General features: G+C 44.9%; 1 protein-coding gene across 2 annotated transcripts; it reads left to right on the top strand.

The window, feature by feature from the left end:
* The first annotated feature begins 2,121 nt into the window (after nt 1-2,121).
* LOC130536744 (chemokine-like protein TAFA-3) lies at nt 2,122-4,873 on the top strand. Of its 2 annotated transcripts, XM_057052884.1 has the most exons (5): nt 2,122-2,955; nt 3,348-3,575; nt 3,894-4,043; nt 4,220-4,347; nt 4,547-4,873. In XM_057052884.1, exons 1-5 carry the CDS (start codon nt 2,823-2,825, stop codon nt 4,574-4,576), a joined length of 669 nt encoding a protein of 222 aa, XP_056908864.1. In that variant the 5' UTR covers nt 2,122-2,822; the 3' UTR covers nt 4,577-4,873. The 2 variants fall into 2 exon arrangements, with proteins under 2 accessions (XP_056908864.1, XP_056908863.1); XM_057052883.1 differs by lacking the exon at nt 2,122-2,955 and having other exon boundaries at nt 3,047-3,575.
* The last annotated feature ends 13,969 nt before the right edge of the window (nt 4,874-18,842 follow it).

Here is an 18,842-nt window from a genome sequence, read left to right as displayed (position 1 = left end):
AGGACACAGCCCCCAGACCTACACAATCATCATAAGTCAAACATCCATTTGTGTCTAGATTCATCATGACCTTACTGTAATACCAATAAGGGTTTCTTGGGGAGGCACTTCTCTGAGCATGTTCTTACCCTCCAGTTTGGGATTTACCTATGGGAGCTAGAGTTGGGAGTCATGTGACCTTGAATGTGTAAATGTGGCCAGTCCCATTGAAACAGACAGAAAATACTATTCCTTTAAAAGGTTGATTGAATAATCAGGCAGAACAAAGACTGTGTCTCTACCTTAGGCAGTAAAATGGGCAGTTTTAGTTCAGAGTCTTATGCCAGGTCAGCTACATTGTCACAGCCTTGAGCTTTTGTGAAACGGCCAAAGTTCCTATCACCAATGAACCAGTTGCTTTTACGTTTAGCTTTGCTGCCCTTTCTTGAGATGACGTCCTCAAAGTCGTCATCCCAGTTTCTTCTACCTTTTATCCTATTGCCTCAACAAAGTTCTCTACAGATTCCTTTTGCTGTGTTGGTTTACAGCAATGACATATCTGCATCTTAAACATGAATAATGTTTCTTTCATCTTTAAGGTTCTTTCATGCTTTAGTGTTAGTGTTCTTTTGTAAAACGCACATTTAAGCAATATATGTATCAAAGCATCCCAGGCTTTGATGCCTATTTCTGTGATGTACTTTTTTCTCCCAAAATAACAGATGTTACAGATTTTAATGGTTTTACATTTTTTCATTAATTTTGATGTTACAGATTCCGGAGTGACTTTGACCTTTGATCTTCAAAGGAACATAGGTAGAACATAGGTCAAGATCAAAGCCAAGGGGCCTTAATAATAAAAGGACAGAGGGAATCACACCATAAAGCAAAAATGTGATTTTGGACTCTTAAATAAATTTGACTTAATTTTCATTTGCTTTGGAAACTATAAACAAATCATGACTAGATCTCATACTTTGATCTTTGTTTGTTCTGTGGAAGGTTTCCTGCTTCTTTAAAGGAATTGTAATAATTGCAGTAAGACTGACCCTATCGCTGGGTAATGCACCGGTAAACATATGAAACAGCAAATGTTACAGAGCGTGTACCTATCACAAACATATACAATTTAGCTGTAAGAACTGGGAAGGAAAATGACTACTCTCTAAATTCTAGTTTGTACTGTAGAATTGATCTTTACTCTCATTTAGTGTCATGGGCACCACACAGTTGTCCACCGGAGGAGAGGGGGGGCTGCATTGGGTTGACAGCAGAGCTCCAATTTCAGCAGCTTGCTCTAGTAACAGTGCACACCTACTTCACAGGTGAGCACTACTGTGGGTGTCTCTGGTAGCCCGCTAGTGGAGCCCTTATCTGACCAAACAGGGTCAGATGTTCAACATGCAATGCTCATTTCTGAAAGGAGTCCGGTGAGTTTGTCGGGAAGAGATTTGTTGCGTAGGCAGCATGCTAGCATTTATTGTACTCCTGCTGGTTTGTTTCTCACCGTCCCTGACAATAAAGCCTTCCAGGCTGTCCAATATTTAAAATCTGTTATTCATTTTTAGTTTTTCTGGATGTTTCCAGATTTTAATCCAGCTGAAACCTTTGCCATGGTAAATATTCAAAGTATTGCTACGACGTCACCTCCTTGTGCATCCTTGATGTCTACTATGAGACCTCTGATGGAGTGCTATTGTGTTGCTGCTGCTGATTCCTCTGCTAAGTACAATAATTTTGCGTCTTTATCCCTGCAAAAACAATTCAAATTTGGCCTGTGAAAATTATTTGATGGTTGGTTCTGAAGGTTGTGTTGCCAAATTAATTGACCAAAGAATAACAGATTCTGATGTGTTGCCACACCTTAAAGTTGCCGTTGAGTGAGAAGATCAGAAGGTGCCACAGCCATAGCCTTTAGAGTGATGTCCTCACTTCTTTGAGTAGTTAATTGTTTTTGTTGAGGATTCCACAGAGTCTCTCTTAACCAGATCACTTTTATTCTACAGAAGGCACGTTTTCCTCCACTGTATGGGCCACCCTCTGATTTGTTTTAAGTTCCTAATGAATTATGGGCCAAACCTAAGAATCATGTGGGATTGCTGACTGCCTCATGTCAACTTAAACTGTTGGGGTCCAGGGTGGTGTCTGTTTTTTTTCTCCAGGGGGCGGGGGGGAGCTTCATTGCCTACAGCTGGCACTATGGGTAGGTGCACCTGCGGGCGATTGCCACCTGGCTGCCTACTTAAGGAGGGAGCGCCTGCCCATTGGGGCCGGAGTGTCTTGTTGTCTCTGTCGCTGTCCTGTTTGATTCCCGGCACGGTCTCCATGCCATTCTGCTGGACCGGTGAGCGTGCCGTGCCTGGGTTCTCTGCAGTCCCGGAGGACTGCTTCTGGTTCGAGGACTCACCCAGGCTCCCCGCAGTCGTGGTGGACTGTTCCTGTTCCTGAGTTCTCAGCAGTACCGGTGGACTGCTTCTGGTCTGAGGACTCTAGTACTCCCTGCAGTTCAGGAGGACTGCGTCTGTCTTCGGGGTGTCCACGGCGCGCTCGCGGTCTCCATGCCGGTCTGCTGGACCAGTGAGCGTGCTGCACCCGGTTCCTGGGTTCTCTGCAGTCCCGGAGGACTGCTTCTGGTTTGAGGACTCTCCGTTGGACCCCATGAAGTGCGGATCCTACTCCTGAGCTACCTGCAGTCCAGGAGGACTTGTCTTTGTGTTGCCCCCCTGTAATAAAACTCATTTGGACCCTCTTACCACCGTGTTCTGGTCTGCTCTCGGGTCCTCTCTAAAACCCTTTTCGAAACACAAACCTAACTCTAAACTTCCAATGTTCAGGCAAAATAAATGACCCCAAAAAGCAATCACAGGAATAGAGGGTGTAATCCAGTCCCTCTTGGATCAGCATGTACTAGTGGAAACGAGAAGTCCATGCAACACTCCCATCCTCCCTATTCTGAAAAAGACCTGAAGAATGGAGGTTTGTTCAAGATCTACTAGCTATTAATAGCATTGTTGTACCTACAGATCCAATTGTGTATATGGCGGCCGCAACCCAGTTACCTTCCATCTGGCTTAAATAGCTCTGGGTAAGAGTGTCTCATCAGAATTGCTGCTGGCTCTGCATGAATATAGTGCATGTACTGCAGTTTGAAGAGATTCTACCATTGCCCAAACAAACTGAAGTTCATATTAATTTCACGTTTGAATTTGTCCGTCACATTTTCCTTCTCTGGACTCTTGTCAATGATTCTAATCCAAAGTGGAAGAGTTATGGACAAATATTGCAGAAAAAGCGAGGGAGGGAGGGAGGGATGGACAGAGAGAGGAGGGAGGTGTGGAGGAGCTTCATCAGTAGCTGCTGGTCTGCAGGAGGTGTGAAATATGCCTGGCTGGTGGCGTTCCTGGGATTAATACGGAGGAGAAGACATTTGGCAGGAGGTGGATCCTCCGATCATCTGCTGCTGGGTCCTCAGAGGCTCCTCAAACCCGTGACTGGCTGGAGCCACAGCTCCCACATGCTGATGCCCCGGCTGCTCTGGACTCTGACGGCTGCTGCAGTGGGATTCATGCTGCTGCCCACACGTGTCCACAGGGAAGGTACAGCTAGTGTGTGTGTGTGTGGGTGTGAGTGAGAGAGAGAGAAAGAGTGTGTGAGTGTGAATGAGTGTGTGTGAGTATGTATGTGTGTGTGTGTGAGCCTCCAGCTCTGTAGATAGAAGGTCTCTGTGGTCCAGACTAACTTGATGTTAATCGATGTTTTCATGCCTTTCACTTTATTCTGGATTAACAATCTGTCATCTGATAAAGTTCTTAGGTTTCTGTCATGAATCTGGTCCATCTCCAAGTTCTGGATGGTACTGTGACTGTTTGGTGCTCTTACGTTCCCTTGCCGATTGTTGATCTGATGGTTCTCAGGTCAGCCGACAGCAGGAACCTGTGAAATTATCACTATGGACCATGACAGCAGCCAGCCCAGTAGGACCATCGCCCGACAGACTGCCCGCTGCGCCTGCAGGAAGGGACAGATTGCTGGTACCAGGAGAGCCAGTCCCGCCTGTGTGGACGGTGAGACCAGCTGTGGTGTTTGACTCTGCACAGCAGTTATTATTAGCATCATCACCACCATCATTACCATTGTTATCCTCAGTTTTTAATCCCAGAATATTCATCCACCTTTGAGACCTTCAGGCTGTAAAAATCTGTGAATTGAGTAGTTGGTGGTGTCTCCTGTTCTTCCTCAGTTGATATCATCTGGCGCCGTCGTTGGTGTGACATGACTCCCTGTTTAGATGATGAATATTGTGACCTCCTGGTCAATCAGTCGGGCTGGAGCTGCACACAGCCAGGAGGCCGAGTCAGGAGAACCACGGTAAGATGAGAATCTGAAGGGGGACCTCCTTCAGCATCTTCAAACAGTTCAGCCCAACACAAACATGTACATGACAACAGTCTCTAGACGTCTCCTCCTATTTTAGGTTTAATGTTGAATTCCACTTCATTTTACCAGCAACTGTTGCTGTGGGTGATGGTTTCTCTTGTTGGTCACTGACACGGCTGATGTCTTCCAGGTCTTCCTGACAGCAACAGGAAAGATGTAACACCTCCTGAGTGGACAACCCTTATTCTCCAGGATAATCACTGATCTGCCAGATTAGATAAACTGGATTACAAAGACAAGGAGTTGGTCTTCAGAGGGGCGGAGCCTTCGACACCATGTGACCTGCGAGAGTGAAAGTGTGAAGATTTGTGTTTTAGGAGAGAGGAATGCAGCATCGTAACAGTGATAAAACCAATGATGAAATATCAGTGTAGCCCACTTCTCACAACTATGTCAGAGGGTTTCTGAGTTCGTAGTAATCAATGAATTTAGTTGACAAATAAAATATGGGATAATATACCTTGTCTAATACCCTGGGGGGGGGGGGGGGACTTAAACAAAAGGCTATTATAATCACTCAAACCATCAACTTGATCACAAGAAAAACACAGGTTCAGCCTCAAAGAAAATACACCTTCTGCATAAACTAGATAACTTTTAGCCATGCATGTTTTCAAATTTTAACAACTAAAATTTTCTTCTTTTACATCCTCTCACCCCAGTGGATCCACACCCAACACATACATACACATAAACACAGCCAGCAAAAATAAAAGAAATAACCCTGTGGCAGGCCTGATTGCAGAAAAATCCAGGTTACTCCAAATGATCCTCGAAATGTAGAAAACTGTTACCTTGGATGTAGTTCAGTTGCAAAGAGTGACGATTTACTGGTCCAAGTCATTGATGAAAGGTGGTACCCCTGTTCGATGCTCAGAGGCAGACAGATGATGGAGTCTCTCTCAGGCATTCAACGACTACCTCCAGATGGTTAGGAATCACCATGGCAGACAAATCCTCACTGTCCCATGTTGAAACAGCAAGGCACAGCCGATAGTGATTGCTGTTTAAGCTATTCCATGGCTAAAAGTTCACCCCATGTACTAAGGAATGCTAATTACAGCTAGCACAAAACTAATATTTGCTAACACGGATGCTTCAACCCGAAACGTCTGCGACGGCGCATAAGCACAGGTGTAGCCCCAATAATCACTTACAGAATGTCGAGGAGACAATCTTTTTGTAACAAAGATATACTGATGTTACAGACAGTGCTTCTTATGCTAATTGATCTTTCCATCTGCGCCATGCGTCTTCCCAACCACTCTCTTGTTTTTCTTCATGTCCCCCCCAAAAAATCCCCTCATCCACCCCAATATATAGTAATATATAACAAAACACCTGAGTGTCTTTTAAATATTCTCTTATGAAATTGTATGTTTTGTGTTTTAAACAGTTTTAACCCAAGATAAACATTGTTCTTAATAATATAAATTTTAGTTGGGTTACATCATTTACCACGGTAATCGGGTGTACTTTTAGACCTGACACCATTTTACTCATAAATGTAGACTAAGATCAGGCACTAAAAGATGTTAGATGTGTGATCTTTCCAGACACAGTTGCCTTTTTTTTTTTTATCATCTTCTTATTCACACTGTTGTACTTCATGATGTTGTTGAAATTTTAGTTGGGTTCCACCCTTCCCCCTTTAAATATCTGACATCCCTGTCAGGTTACTAAAACAAAATGTCACTTTTCCTCTTCTAAAGTATAAAAGATAAATACATATAGACCTACTTTAGCGTTTACCTATAAGTATAGTAACACCTCTGTGCCCGGATCATCAAGGAATTGGTGGTTGCTCTAATCCAGGGGTGGCCAACCAGTCAGAGCCTAAGAGCCACATTTTTTTTACCGTGTTACCGCAAAGAGCCACATCATACACGTGGGCACACGTGAACATCACCTCATCCCTTCCTCACACACACAGACCTCTGCTTAGCCAGATATATTGTAAATGTCACATACCAACATGATAATGACAGAATTTGACTTCTACAGACCATGGGCCAGTCATTTTGTGCACTGTCTCACACACACAAACTCTCAATTCAACTTAGTCCACAAACAAAAATATAACAATTAAAATATTTGTTTTTCTCTTACTATGTACAGTATGTTGCTTAGTGGGACTTCTGGCATTCCTTGCTTTGAACAATCCTCTTCAAATCTGGCTTGTATTCAGTTGTTGCCAGGCAGTCAGAACAGATCGATGCTTTGGTTTCACGTGTTTCAGGGTAGAAAACACAGACTTGCAGACGTATGTTGACCCAAATATTGACAGTATCTTAAGCGCAGCCCGTTTGACATTGGGCTATTTTTCCATTGGCACACTTTTCCAGAACTCAATGGCCCCTTCCCTTAAAACAGGTTTCAGTTGGTCCTCCTCACAAAGATCGATCATCTCCAACTCAGCTGCAGCCTCATCTGTGACAAGTGGGGCTTTCCAACAGTGCGTCTCCACATTAAAAGGGGCAACGAAGAATACGATCTGTGGCCTTTTCAGTTGTAGATCACGGAACTGAGTCACGAAGCTTTCGTGCATTTTTTCCTGCCATTTTGAAGGCAAACTTAATTGTTTACTCAAAAGATCTTGCCCCTACTGAGAAACTTTGCAGTATTTTCATCTAACGCGCATGCGCTTTTGGCGAAAGTACCGTATTGAACTCAAGCGAAGCGAAGACGCACATTAAAAAAATACAAACCCAAACTTCGATATGAACATTAGAGCCGCATGAAACCAGGCAAAGAGCCGCATGCGGCTCGGGAGCCGCGGGTTGGCCAGGCCTGCTCTAATCCATCAGCACTGCAACTCTCTCTCTCTTTTGAATGAGCTCATCCACAAACTTTCTGTATTGTTTAACTGGCCATTCGCTCTCAAAATCAGAGGAGTCAGTTGACATTACAGTCTCTCTGTACATTGTTACCCGTTGTGCTTTGTTTGCGCCTGATGTGAATACAACTTTGGATTACTGGTTTCTTTGGCATGTTTTTGGTGTTATCCAACACTGGGATCCTCACAAAACTTCCTATAGGAAGGATGTTGTTCCTGTGCAGAGTTTTGAGCTTTCCCTTTCCATTCACTGTGTATACTTGCAAGTAAATCATACCAATGATTCTCTAGTTTGTCTTTGACCTTCAACCCAAGATTTTGCAATAATACTCAGTCACCAGGTTCTAAATTGTGGAAATGTTTTGCTGGTGTCGTTTTTGAAGCCTCTGTAGCCATGATATAGGCTTTCTTTAAGTCTTCTTTGATTTTGGTAACATACAGTAGGAGGGCTGGGTTTGGTTGGTTTCTCCATTTGGGCATGTCCCAAAACATATATCCTGGCCTTCCACCCAAACATTAAAAAATATGGGGAGTATCCCGTGGCATCACATTTAATGCTGTTATAGGCATGTACAAGATGTACTTTGTGTTGACTCCATTGCCTCTTTTTCTCCTGGTCAAGCGTGGCTAACATGGACAACATAGTTCGATTGAAGTGTTCTGGTTGTGGATCTCCCTGTGGGTTGTAGGGTGTGGGCCATGACTTTTGTATGCCCAGTGTTGTCAGCAGTTGTTTAATGAGCTGAGACTCAAAGTCTCTTCCTTGATCAAAATGAATCCGAGATGGAAAGCCATAATGTACAAAATACTTTTTCTCACTGTAATTTTTTGATTTTGAGTGGGGACAGCTTGAGCATATCTTGTAAAATGGTCAGTTACGACTTGTACATTACTCACCCCTCTAGAGTCAGGTTCCATTGACAAGAAGTCAATACAGACTAATTCCAAAGGCCCAGAACTCACTATTTGATGCAAAGGTGCAGCTCTCTGATACGGAGTGTTTCTGAGGACACACGCTCCACAGTTTCTCACATATTGCTCCATTTCTGTTGACATCTTGAGCCAGAAGAACTGTCTCCTGATATGGTCAGTCACTCAACTCCCAAATGACCAAGATCATCATGCATTCCTTTGAGTACTACTACCCTGAACTTAGCACTAACTTCTTTGTCTTTTTTCCTGTATGGCATGTACTCACACGATGGAGTAACCCATCAGTCATGATTAGCTTCCCTGTTTCTCTTTTTATCAGCAATAACTCCGGATTGTCAGGCCACTTGCCACTTTTCATAGCTTGTATTGTACATTCTATGAAGGGGTCCTGAGCTTGGGCCTCGGATAGTTCCGACCGAGAAATTTGTTCCACTGAGTTCACCTGAAGGTGAAAGAGCATACATGTCAGGAATAGAGCATACACGTCAGGAATAGACTCAGGTGGAGGGCCAAGTTCTGTGCTCTGTGCCTCTCCTCTCCTCTCCTCTCCTCTCCTCTCCTCTCCTCTCCTCTCCTCTCCTCTCCTCTCTATCTTCTACCTGTCCTCCCCCCTTCTCCTCTCTCTCTACCCAGCCGGCCATCAGCAGGAGGGTCCCCCTACATGAGCCTGGTCCTGCTCAAGGTTTCTTCCTGTTAAAGGGGAGTTTTTCCATGCCACTGTTGCTTGTCTGGGGTTAGGCCCTGGGATTCTGGAAAGCACCTTGAAACAATTTTGATTGTAAAAGACGCTATATAAATAAAGATTGATTTGATTTGATTTGATTTGAAGTTGTTCAACGTACCTAGGAGAGACTGTAGCTGGGTCCATAACACCAGCTCGCTGGCAAATTGACTTGACTGCAGCCTGTGAAATGCTTTGCAACTCCGTCTCCTCTTCCTGACAGAGAAAGCTACCTTGGATAACTATGACCTGAATGATTGAGAATCTACACAGATATCCATCTTCTCTTCTCTCAACTTGATACGTGATAACAAATCAGCGTCAATGTTACTTCTGCCTGGTCTGTAGATAATGTCAAAATCATACACTGACAAATCTGACAGTCACCGATGCCCCACAGCATTGAGCTTTGCTGATGTAAGGACATAAGTTAACGGTTTGTAAAATGGACCCCATAGAGATAATCTTGGAATTTTTGAAATTGATGAATGGCATAATTCTTTTCTGAAGAGCTCAGCTTTCTGCTTGCAAATGCAACTGGCCTCAACCCTTCTGGATGCTCTTGATATAAAACAGCTCCAAGTCCTGAGAGGCTGAAATCCATGTACAGTGTGTATGGTTGTTCAAGATCAGCAAAGGCTAACACTGGAGCATTTGTCAAACAGTCTTTTATTTTCTTAAAAGCATCCGTGCAGGATCCATCCCATCTGTCACCAAACGGCTCCCCCTCGTCAAGATAAACATCATTCTTTCCTTTTGTCTTTTTGCTGTGACCTTTAGTGAGGTCAGTCAAGGGATGGACGATGGAAGAGTAATTGTGGTTAAATCATTGGTAATATCTACAAAACCCCAAAAATGATTGTACGGTCTTAAGATTTGAAGGCTTGGGCCAATTAGTCACAGCTTCAACCTTTGCGGGATCGGCTGCAACACTGTCTGCAGCCACTATATGACCCACATACTTGACTTTCGTTTGGCAGAACTGACATTTGTTGAGTGAAATCTTAAGTCTCGCTTCTTGAAGTCGGTCCAGAACTTTCACCAATCTCTCCTCATGTTCTGCCAGGGTCTTCCCAAATATGATCAGGTCATCAAGGTAGACCAGAACTTGGAGCATATTCATGTCACCAATGGTTTTCTCCAGAAGCCTCTGGAAGGTCACAGGATCTCATGTTATGCCCTGTGGTATCCTTTCCGTTAGGAGTTCCTGAGTGTTTCCCTCTCCCCCTCCCCTTCTGTTTCTTGTCTATGTTTCCCTTGTCTGTTTAATTCCAGGCTGGGCAGGGCTGTTTCCAGGTTCTCTCCTGTCGGGCGATCTACACACCTGAAACTCATCTCCAGCTAATCACCCACACCTGCCTCCTGCTTTAAAAGCAAGGTCTAGCCTGGTTTCCAGTTCTGAACTGATTGTTAGTCTCCCCCGCAGATCGCCTTTCGGACACCTCTTTGCACCACCCAGCCTGCTCCAGTTTGACCGTGTTTGTCGGTTTCCAGCACCACTTGGTTTTACCCTGAACTAATTCCAACCTCACCCAGTCATGTGTGCCTGCATTTGGGGGTCTTGATTCATGTATGCAATGCTTAACACTTTCAAACTGGTAAAATCCAAGAGGACAGATTAAAGCAGTTTTCTCCTTGTCTCCTTTCATTCATTTATTTGGTAATATCCACTACGCAAGTCCAGAACATAAAACCATTTACTTCCAGACAGAGTAAAGAGCCTCATCAATACGCGGGGTAGTATATTGATCTATGATGGTATTGTGTATGGTAGTCAATACACATCCTTACATCCCCATTCGTTTTCCTAAGAATGACTATGAGCGATGCATAGGGCCTCCTGGACTCTTTTATAATGCCTGCTGCTAACAGCTTCTGGATATGACAACGCACATCATTAATATCTGCTGGAGCAATGTGCCTGGAGCATTCACGAAAGGGTCCGATAGGCGGATTGGATGCTCCATATCTTTGGCGAGTCCCACATCCAGTTCATGAAAGGAGAACACATCTGCTCTCTCTGACAATTTATGACAGAGTCTGGCTTTCCTCTCTTCAAGGACAGGAGAGTCACCAAAGTCAATCATACTGAAGTCAAAAGCATCCTCAGTTACTGTCTATTGTTGAAAACGTGGTAACCACGTTAGTGACACACAGGCGACCCAGCACAGCACCAACCGGAATTGTCACTTTTTTCTGCAACTCATTTTGAACCAGTACGGTTAACCTGTCAATGTCCACAGTATTACTTGGTATCATCATAGGTTGTAACATAATAGCCGAGGGGAGAGTGGATGTACTGGAAGCTTCCACCATCAAGATGTCATCGGGCAGTGACCTGCCAAACACAACTTTGCAGGCCACTTTACCACGGCTCCTGCAGGTAAGGTAAGTGAGCTGGGACCATCCAAGTGAACCAAACCTACTTTATCATTCTCTGGTTTTGACCAGTGACTTGCATCTCTTCTTTCCCCTTCTCAGGGACAGTGGTCTGTATACCAAATGTGTGGGCTACAGTGACTCCAGTTGTATCTTTCTGCAACTGGACTAGCTGCTTGGACAGATTGGCTTTGGTATTTGTCCCTAAAATCACAGGTGTCTGATCTGGACTAAGTAGGTCAGGACAAACAAGGGCCAGGACCGATAGAGCAGTTGGCTGCTACCTTCTTGGGAAACTCTATGTCCACCACTACATAACCAAGGTATGGATAAACAGTGTCACTGAAACCCCAAATGGTATGTTTGCTTACTGGGTATTTGGGAGTATCCACCAGATGTCTCCTGTACCAAGATTCAAAGATGATGCTAACTCGAGACACGCTGTCCAGTAAGGCATCATATTAACTTTCAGAGGCTCCAAAGACAGTGGCCCTATAAAACTTTCTGGTATGTCTGTTGAATTAGCCCTGTCCACAGTACTCTTTCTCACAGTGCAGTCAGCTTCAGGTGAACTGGTAATACCAGTAGGTTGAAAGCTGTTTGTCTTAGCCTTTTTTAGGGTTTGGATGAGTCTCTGAATCACTTTGTTTTGATTCTCAGGGCTTCTGCACTTTCCTGTCATGTGTCCATTTTCACCACAACAGTAACAGAAACTCTCTTCAGTTTCAGTCACTTGTCTATTAGCAGTGTTTGCAGTCATCACTACATATAGGTGAAGGAGGATATTTTGAGTTCATTTTCTGTTGTAACTGTTTCACCTGTTTCCACAGAGCTATCACCTCTGAATCAGCAGTGGTCTCTGGGTGTCTTTCCCCGGTTAGTCTGATGGTCGTTTCACGTCACTTTGTCTTGTGTAGAGAGTGCAGCAAGCATTGATTTTACTTCTTTAATTTCAGCTCTCAAGCTGTTTATCTCTGATTGCTTGTTTACTTCTTGAAGTTTGGTATGAACAGTATACACCAAGTGGTTTAGCTTTGTTCTTGAAGCCTCATATTCTTCTTCTTTATGTCTTTCTTTTAGGAGTTCAAGGAAGGTTGGAGGTCTAGCCCGCCTCTCTCTCAGTCACAACTGAATTAACATCAAGTCAGCCTTAACTGCACCTCTAAGAAGCTGTTCAAGCCATGCACTATCCATGGCTGTGGGAGGGATTCCACCTCTTTGCACTACTTTGGACATGCAACATTCCAGTCTTCTTAGTAAATCAGACAATTTCTCATGAGGGCGCCGCTGCTGCTTCCTAAGCTAATGAGTTGAACCAGTTTTTCAACAGGTTTGATTCTAGCTCCCCCTCCTCCAGCTGTCCCAATATTCCTCTGGATAACAATGGGTCCCCTTCACACCTCCCAGATCCCCTAACACCTCTGCCAACTTCTTCCCCCTCCCCCCTGCTGACACCCTACATAGATACCAACATGTCACCCATCCCCCCGACAGGACTATCCTTCACGTCTAGCCAGGTGAGGAGAGAGCTGGAGAGGCTCATCCAGAGAAAGGCTGCCGGACCGGACGGCATCAGCCCACGAGTGCTGAAGAACTGCTCCAGGCAGCTGTGTGGAATACTGCAGCACCTGTTCAACCAGAGCCTTCATCTTCAGAGGATCCCAGTGCTTTGGAAGATATCCTGCCTGATCTCGGTGCCGAAGAAGACCCATCCTGTGGCACCGAGTGATTACAGGCGAATAGCACTGACCTCCCACATTATGAAGGTCAAGGAGCGGCTGGTGCTGACACACCTCAGACCTCTGGTGAGCCCCTTTCAAGACCCTCTACAGTTTGCCTATCAGCCCAAGGTGGGGGTTGATGACGCAGTGATATACTTGCTACAGAGGGCTTACTCCTCCTTGGACAGACTAAACATCACAGTGCGGGTCATGTTCTTTGACTTCTCTTCTGCCTTCAACACCATCCAGCCAAGACTGCTGAGGGCTAAGTTGGAGAAGATGCAGATGGATGCTCCCCTTGTTTCTTGGATTGAGGACTACCTGACCGGTCGACCACAGTTTGTGAGACTGCGGAGCTGTGTTTCCGACCCCCTGATGAGCAACACAGGGGCTCCCCAAAGAACTGTGCTCTCCCCCTTTCTGTTCACCGCCTACACAGCTGACTTCCAGTACCACTCTGAGACATGTCACCTCCAGAAGTACTCGGATGACACAGTCATAGTCGGATGTGTGGAGAATGGACAAGAGGATGAATACAGGGACCTTGTGGAGAGTTTTGTTAGGTGGAGCAGGGAGAACCTTTTGCAGCTCAATGTGACTAAGATGAAGGAGATGGTGGTGGATTTCAGTAAAAGTAATTCCCCACCCTCCCCAGTCTGCATTAGTGGGAAAGAAGTGGAAATAGTCCCATCTTACAGGTTCCTGTGTGTTCACCTGGACAATAAACTGGAGTGGTCAACAAACACTGACGCTGTCTACAAGAAGGCCATGAGAAGACTCTATTTCCTCAGGAGACTCAGGTCCTTCAGTGTTTGCAGCAGGGTGCTCCACATGTTCTACCAGTCTGTCATGGCTAGCATCATCGTCTTTGCTGTAGTGTGCTGGGGTGCAGGCATTAAAGCAAAGGATGCCAACAGACTTAACAAACTCATTAAAAAGGCAGGGTCTGTTGTTGGCTGTAAACTTGCAAACTTGGATGAGGTGGTGAGGGACAGGATGGTGCTGAAATTGCGGACAATCATGGACAGTCCCTCCCACTCCCTCCATAACACAGTGGACAAACTGAGAAGCAGCTTCAGTAACAGACTCCTGCAGCCTCGCTGCTCTAAGGAATGGTACAGGAAGTCATTCCTGCCGTCTGCCATCCGACTGTATAATTCATCCAAACCTACTCAACAATAATTGTGTAATGTTTATGTTGTAATTTTATTTCTATTTTATTCCATATTTATGTATATATGCTTATAATGCTTATAATGTGTATATATTATAATATGTGTGTCACAGCCCCATTTCCCCAGTTCCCTCCTGTCCCTCTGCCCCAGTAATTTTCCACTCTCCCTGCCTCTGCTCCACTCTACCTGCCAGCCACTCCCACCCCGTCAGCTCAACTCCACTCACCTGCAAGCACAGCTGCAGCTTATTACCAATCAGCCCTGCTTATAAGCCTCCCCTGCACTCCCAGTCTTTGCCAGATTGTTCTTCTGCTTTGATGCAAGAGTTTCCAGCGTTATTCCCCTGCCGGATTCCCCGTTATCGACCCTGCCTGTCTTCGTTCTGCCTGCCTCGCCTGTTCCCCGGACAACCTACCTGCTTTCTGCCCCTGACTACGACTTCTGCCTCAGCGTTTCTGGTTCCTGTCTGCTCACCTGGTTTTCACTTCTCCGCCTGGCCCCGACTTCGCTGCTGCTCATCCCCAGTCTGCTCCGCTACATCGTCAGCCTCATCTCCTGTAAGACCCTTTCTGTCACTCCTGCCCGCTGTCAGCGGAACTGCACGGTTCCGAGGATTTATGTCCTTCCCCCTTGGTTCCGCATTCCAGCTCTGCTCGACCCACTCCCCGAGCCTGAAACCCATAGTTCTTTGTGTGGGCCCTGAGCCTGAAGAACGGACTATTTCCTGTGTTTCCTTGTCTGCCTGAGTTCCTGTTTGCCCGTGTGCAAATAAAAGTCATTACCACGGTCCAGTTTTCTTTTTGGTCCTAATCGCGTGTGTGTGTGTGTGTGTGTGTGTGTGTGTGTGTGTGTGTGTGTGTGGTGTGTGTGTGTGTGTGTGTGTGTGTGGTGTGTGTGTGTGTGTGGTGTGTGTGTGTGTGGTGTGTGTGTGTGTGGTGTGTGTGTGTGTGTGTGTGTGGTGTGTGTGTGTGTGTGTGGTGTGTGTGTGTGGTGTGTGTGTGTGGTGTGGTGTGTGTGTGTGTGTGTGTGTGGTGTGTGTGGTGTGTGGTGTGTGTGTGGTGTGTGTGGTGTGTGTGTGTGTGTGTATAATCTCATTTGTATTTATTCTGTTTCTATACTTTGTAAATGCAAAACCTAGTCTACAGGTATATTAATCCACGTTAGGCTGCTACTACAATTCAATTTCCCTACAGGGATGAATAAAGTACATCTTGAATGTAAAATACAGGTCATCTCTGGCCTCTGCTAATCCAAAGGCATTTTTGAGAGCTTCTAAGCACTTGTCAGGGGTAACATAAGGATCAGAGAGACGCACAGCTTTTATCACCTCCAAAGCTAGTCCCTTTAGACTTTCCATTATTCTCCTCTTATCTTTTGCGAAACCTTCACTCTCTTCCACCATCAGGTAACCTTGTTCTAACCAGCGGTCAAACTGCTCCTCTCCATACCGCAATCTGTGATATCCTCCACTTTCATTTGCTGGCTTGGCTGCCAGATCACCAATGGCACAAAGGATGGCTTCAGTAGGGGAAAATGGCTGTGGAGTCAGCAAAGCCTGAACATCTTCCATTGACTTTCCCTTGGCCTGTAGAAGGGCAATCAGTTTACTATTAAAGTCTCCATTAGGATCTGAGTTTCCCACAACAGTGAAGATTGGCCATACTGATTGTCCATCTAAACTGGGATCTTCAGCTGGGACATTTGAATCAGTCAGTTTTTCTCTGCACTCACAAAGCACCAGCACTTAAGTTCCAGTTTCACTTATTGTTCTTCCTCTCACGCGCACCCATCCTAGGCACTTTACAGTTTGTGATGTCTCATTCCAGTGTTTTCAGGAACGATGGTCAGCAAGGTTTGGTTCACCTCTGAGTTCTCACCTCGACACCAGTTCTTCATCTTATTCACGTACATTGTGGCACTTGCTACACTTAATCACTGTTCTGTTATGGTAGAACCCTAATCCTATCTGTCACATCCCAGCGGTGCCTCCAATTTATGTAGCCGGGCTCTGAGTTTGTTGTAATAAATGCATTTAGTTGACAAAATATGGGATAATATACCTTGTCTAATACTCATTGGAAACCAGCAAATGGAAACCAAGTAAAATCAGCCTGTCGGAGGCAGGAAAGACAACCTGACCTCAGCGATGCCTGCTTCCACCTTATATAAGAGGACAACTTGATGAAATGTTCTCCTTGATTTGTGCCGGCAAGGATAGAAATTATGTTAATGATAAAAATAATATTTATGTCCAAATTTAGATATCAATTGTTCCTACTTTTACTCTGAAATTACAAATCAGACAAATTTGGACAATTCTGACTCCAAATTTAACTGCAGGATAATACAGGATAATAGAGGATAATACAGGATAATACAATATTTCCCCATTAATGTTTGTAATTTTATTTTGTTTATTTAGTCTAAATGCTAAATATATTATGCTAGACATCACCTCTAGAGAAAAAAGTGGTATTATAGGATGATGCAGAGTGATACAGCTAGTTAGCATGATAATATGTCAGTATTTTCAATGTTTGCATCTGGACTTTGTTGTTCAATGAGGCTCTAGGAGAACTTTCAGCAACGGCCACCAGGTGGCGGTTTGGATAAGAGCAAATCATTGAACCTCTGAAAAAAGTTGGTTTTGATCAATAAACCTCAGACAACTTTGGTCCAGATTGTAGAGAACTTAAACTTTGATCTGTGACATAGTTTGTAGAAGCGGAGCAGCTGAGCGTGAAAAGGTCAAATGAGCTAAAAGACATCCGAGGATTCTGGTGCAAGTATAGAAACTTTGTCAGAGTTTTCTGGATAGGCGATTTATCCTCGAACTGCAGCAGAAAAAAAGGAGAGCAGTGATTGTCGATGACGCCAAAATGTCACAGTACCTTCATCGTGTCACCTAATGATTCCTCTAAGGGTCCAATTAGCGCCGCGATGGCTAGACTTGAAGCAAGTTGCCGTTCCGGAAAAAGCCAACGATTGGCGGTAAAAACAACGCTAAAAAGACACACGCGAGGCAAGCATATGTTCAAAACTTTCCATTTCCTCATTAAACTTTAGCTACAATATTGGCACACGGATGTGAGAATTCTTTGTTACCACAAAAGTGGAACCACGCTAATGACCACGCGGGCCTATTTTAGCAGATGTCTGAGCGCGGTTCAGTCGTTTCAAACAACCGGACGATGCCATAAATGTTTGGGTACATTTTAATTACTGTAAGTAACAACATTCATACCCCCGACTGAGCTTTTAAGTCAATTTTCCAAAATAAACCAGGTTACAAAAAAGTTGAATGAGGCCGAAAAGCGCTAGCGTCCTTCATTAGGGTGAATGGTGATATTTTAGTGTTGAGACTGATGATGAAAATGGACAAAGAAAACTTTGAGTTTCTGCCCGTCATCGACCTGATCTGATGTTGTCATATAATCAGATTATGCTAATGTGGCTAGCATTGTGCCTGATGAGAACACAGATGTCACTGACATCCCAACTCCATGGTGTTGCTGTAGTGATAGTGGACTTCCTGGTCCAACATGCGAGACTAACGTGTTTTAATGACATGATCATTGAGCAATGTGTGAGACAGAAATTCAGCGGCTCTTGTGCAAAAGTGACAAACAAGCGACAACAGGACAGATCACCTGCATTAGGGATTGTTTGAAGACCAACTCCTCCGCTTGTTGTTTCTGCTGAGTCTCCCAGCAGGAGTCAGGCCACGATGCCAGGAGAGCTAGAGGGACAGAGGAGGGCAACAACCCAGCAACAGGGTGGTATCGGCTGCTTTGTTCAAGAAGAACCAGAACCTGAGGCAGCTGGATGTACTGATGCTGACATTATGGCCCAATGTCCACCAGTGGGACCTATTTTTAAAGACTGACAAAGTGGGGTCTAACTGGAACCCCAGAATCCCTATTAATGACCTGATCTCCTCGCAGCTGAGAACAGGTTAACACTAAGCACGCACAAGAGTCTGGAGAAACGGTGGAGGTAGAACTTCCCCCTTTACATGACCAGATGGTTCAGTGATAGTCTGGGGAGGCATAGCTCAGAGCTCCTCAGGCTATCCAGTGGAACCCTGACAGGAACAGATCTCCAGACCATCACCAGAACATGTGTTGGTCCAGTGGCTCCCGGCTTCCTTCTGGTTCTTGAGAATGACATACCACTAATGCTCTAGCCCAGGTCTAGGAGGAGATCCACCAGGAGACCATCCATCCTCAAGTCAACACACCTGCTGACATTCAAATGCAACTGTGTGTTCTTGTACTTGCTACATACAAGTAAAGACATTTTGGCTGGTCCTTAGAACTTCAAAGGATTGTTTGAGGCTTCAGATGTGGTTTTAAGGTTGAGGTTAAAATGAGGTTTAGTTGAGGGTCAGGGGTCAGCGCGAGGGGTCAAGGGGCTTAGTTGGGATGGTCAGTTGGAAAGTGCATAATGTTTATGAAAGTCCTCACAAAAATAGTACAAGGATGAGTGTGATCACCTCTTCTATATTATTATTTATTGTTTTCACTTTTATGACTTTTGCTTTTATTTGTTTGAATGTGAAACTGGGAACACTGGGAGGACCAGGTGAGAGGCTGACCTCTGTGTGACCTCGTGGTGGCTTCATTGGGGTTCACGCGTGCTGTCTCTCTTGTTCCGCCCTG

Source organism: Takifugu flavidus, chromosome 13 (assembly GCF_003711565.1).
Source record: "Takifugu flavidus isolate HTHZ2018 chromosome 13, ASM371156v2, whole genome shotgun sequence".
Classification (NCBI taxonomy): Eukaryota; Metazoa; Chordata; class Actinopteri; order Tetraodontiformes; family Tetraodontidae; genus Takifugu; species Takifugu flavidus.
This window is presented reverse-complemented; position numbering and strand designations above follow the sequence as displayed.

Excerpts from the sequence above, each read along its gene's own strand:
- LOC130536744 (XM_057052883.1), top strand. The coding sequence starts at position 3,101 with ATGAATATAGTGCATGTACTGCAGTTTGAAGAGATTCTACCATTGCCC. Across the intron at positions 3,576-3,893 it reads CACACGTGTCCACAGGGAAG|GTCAGCCGACAGCAGGAACC; the intron begins GTACAGCTAGTG and ends GATGGTTCTCAG. Across the intron at positions 4,348-4,546 it reads GCCGAGTCAGGAGAACCACG|GTCTTCCTGACAGCAACAGG; the intron begins GTAAGATGAGAA and ends GATGTCTTCCAG.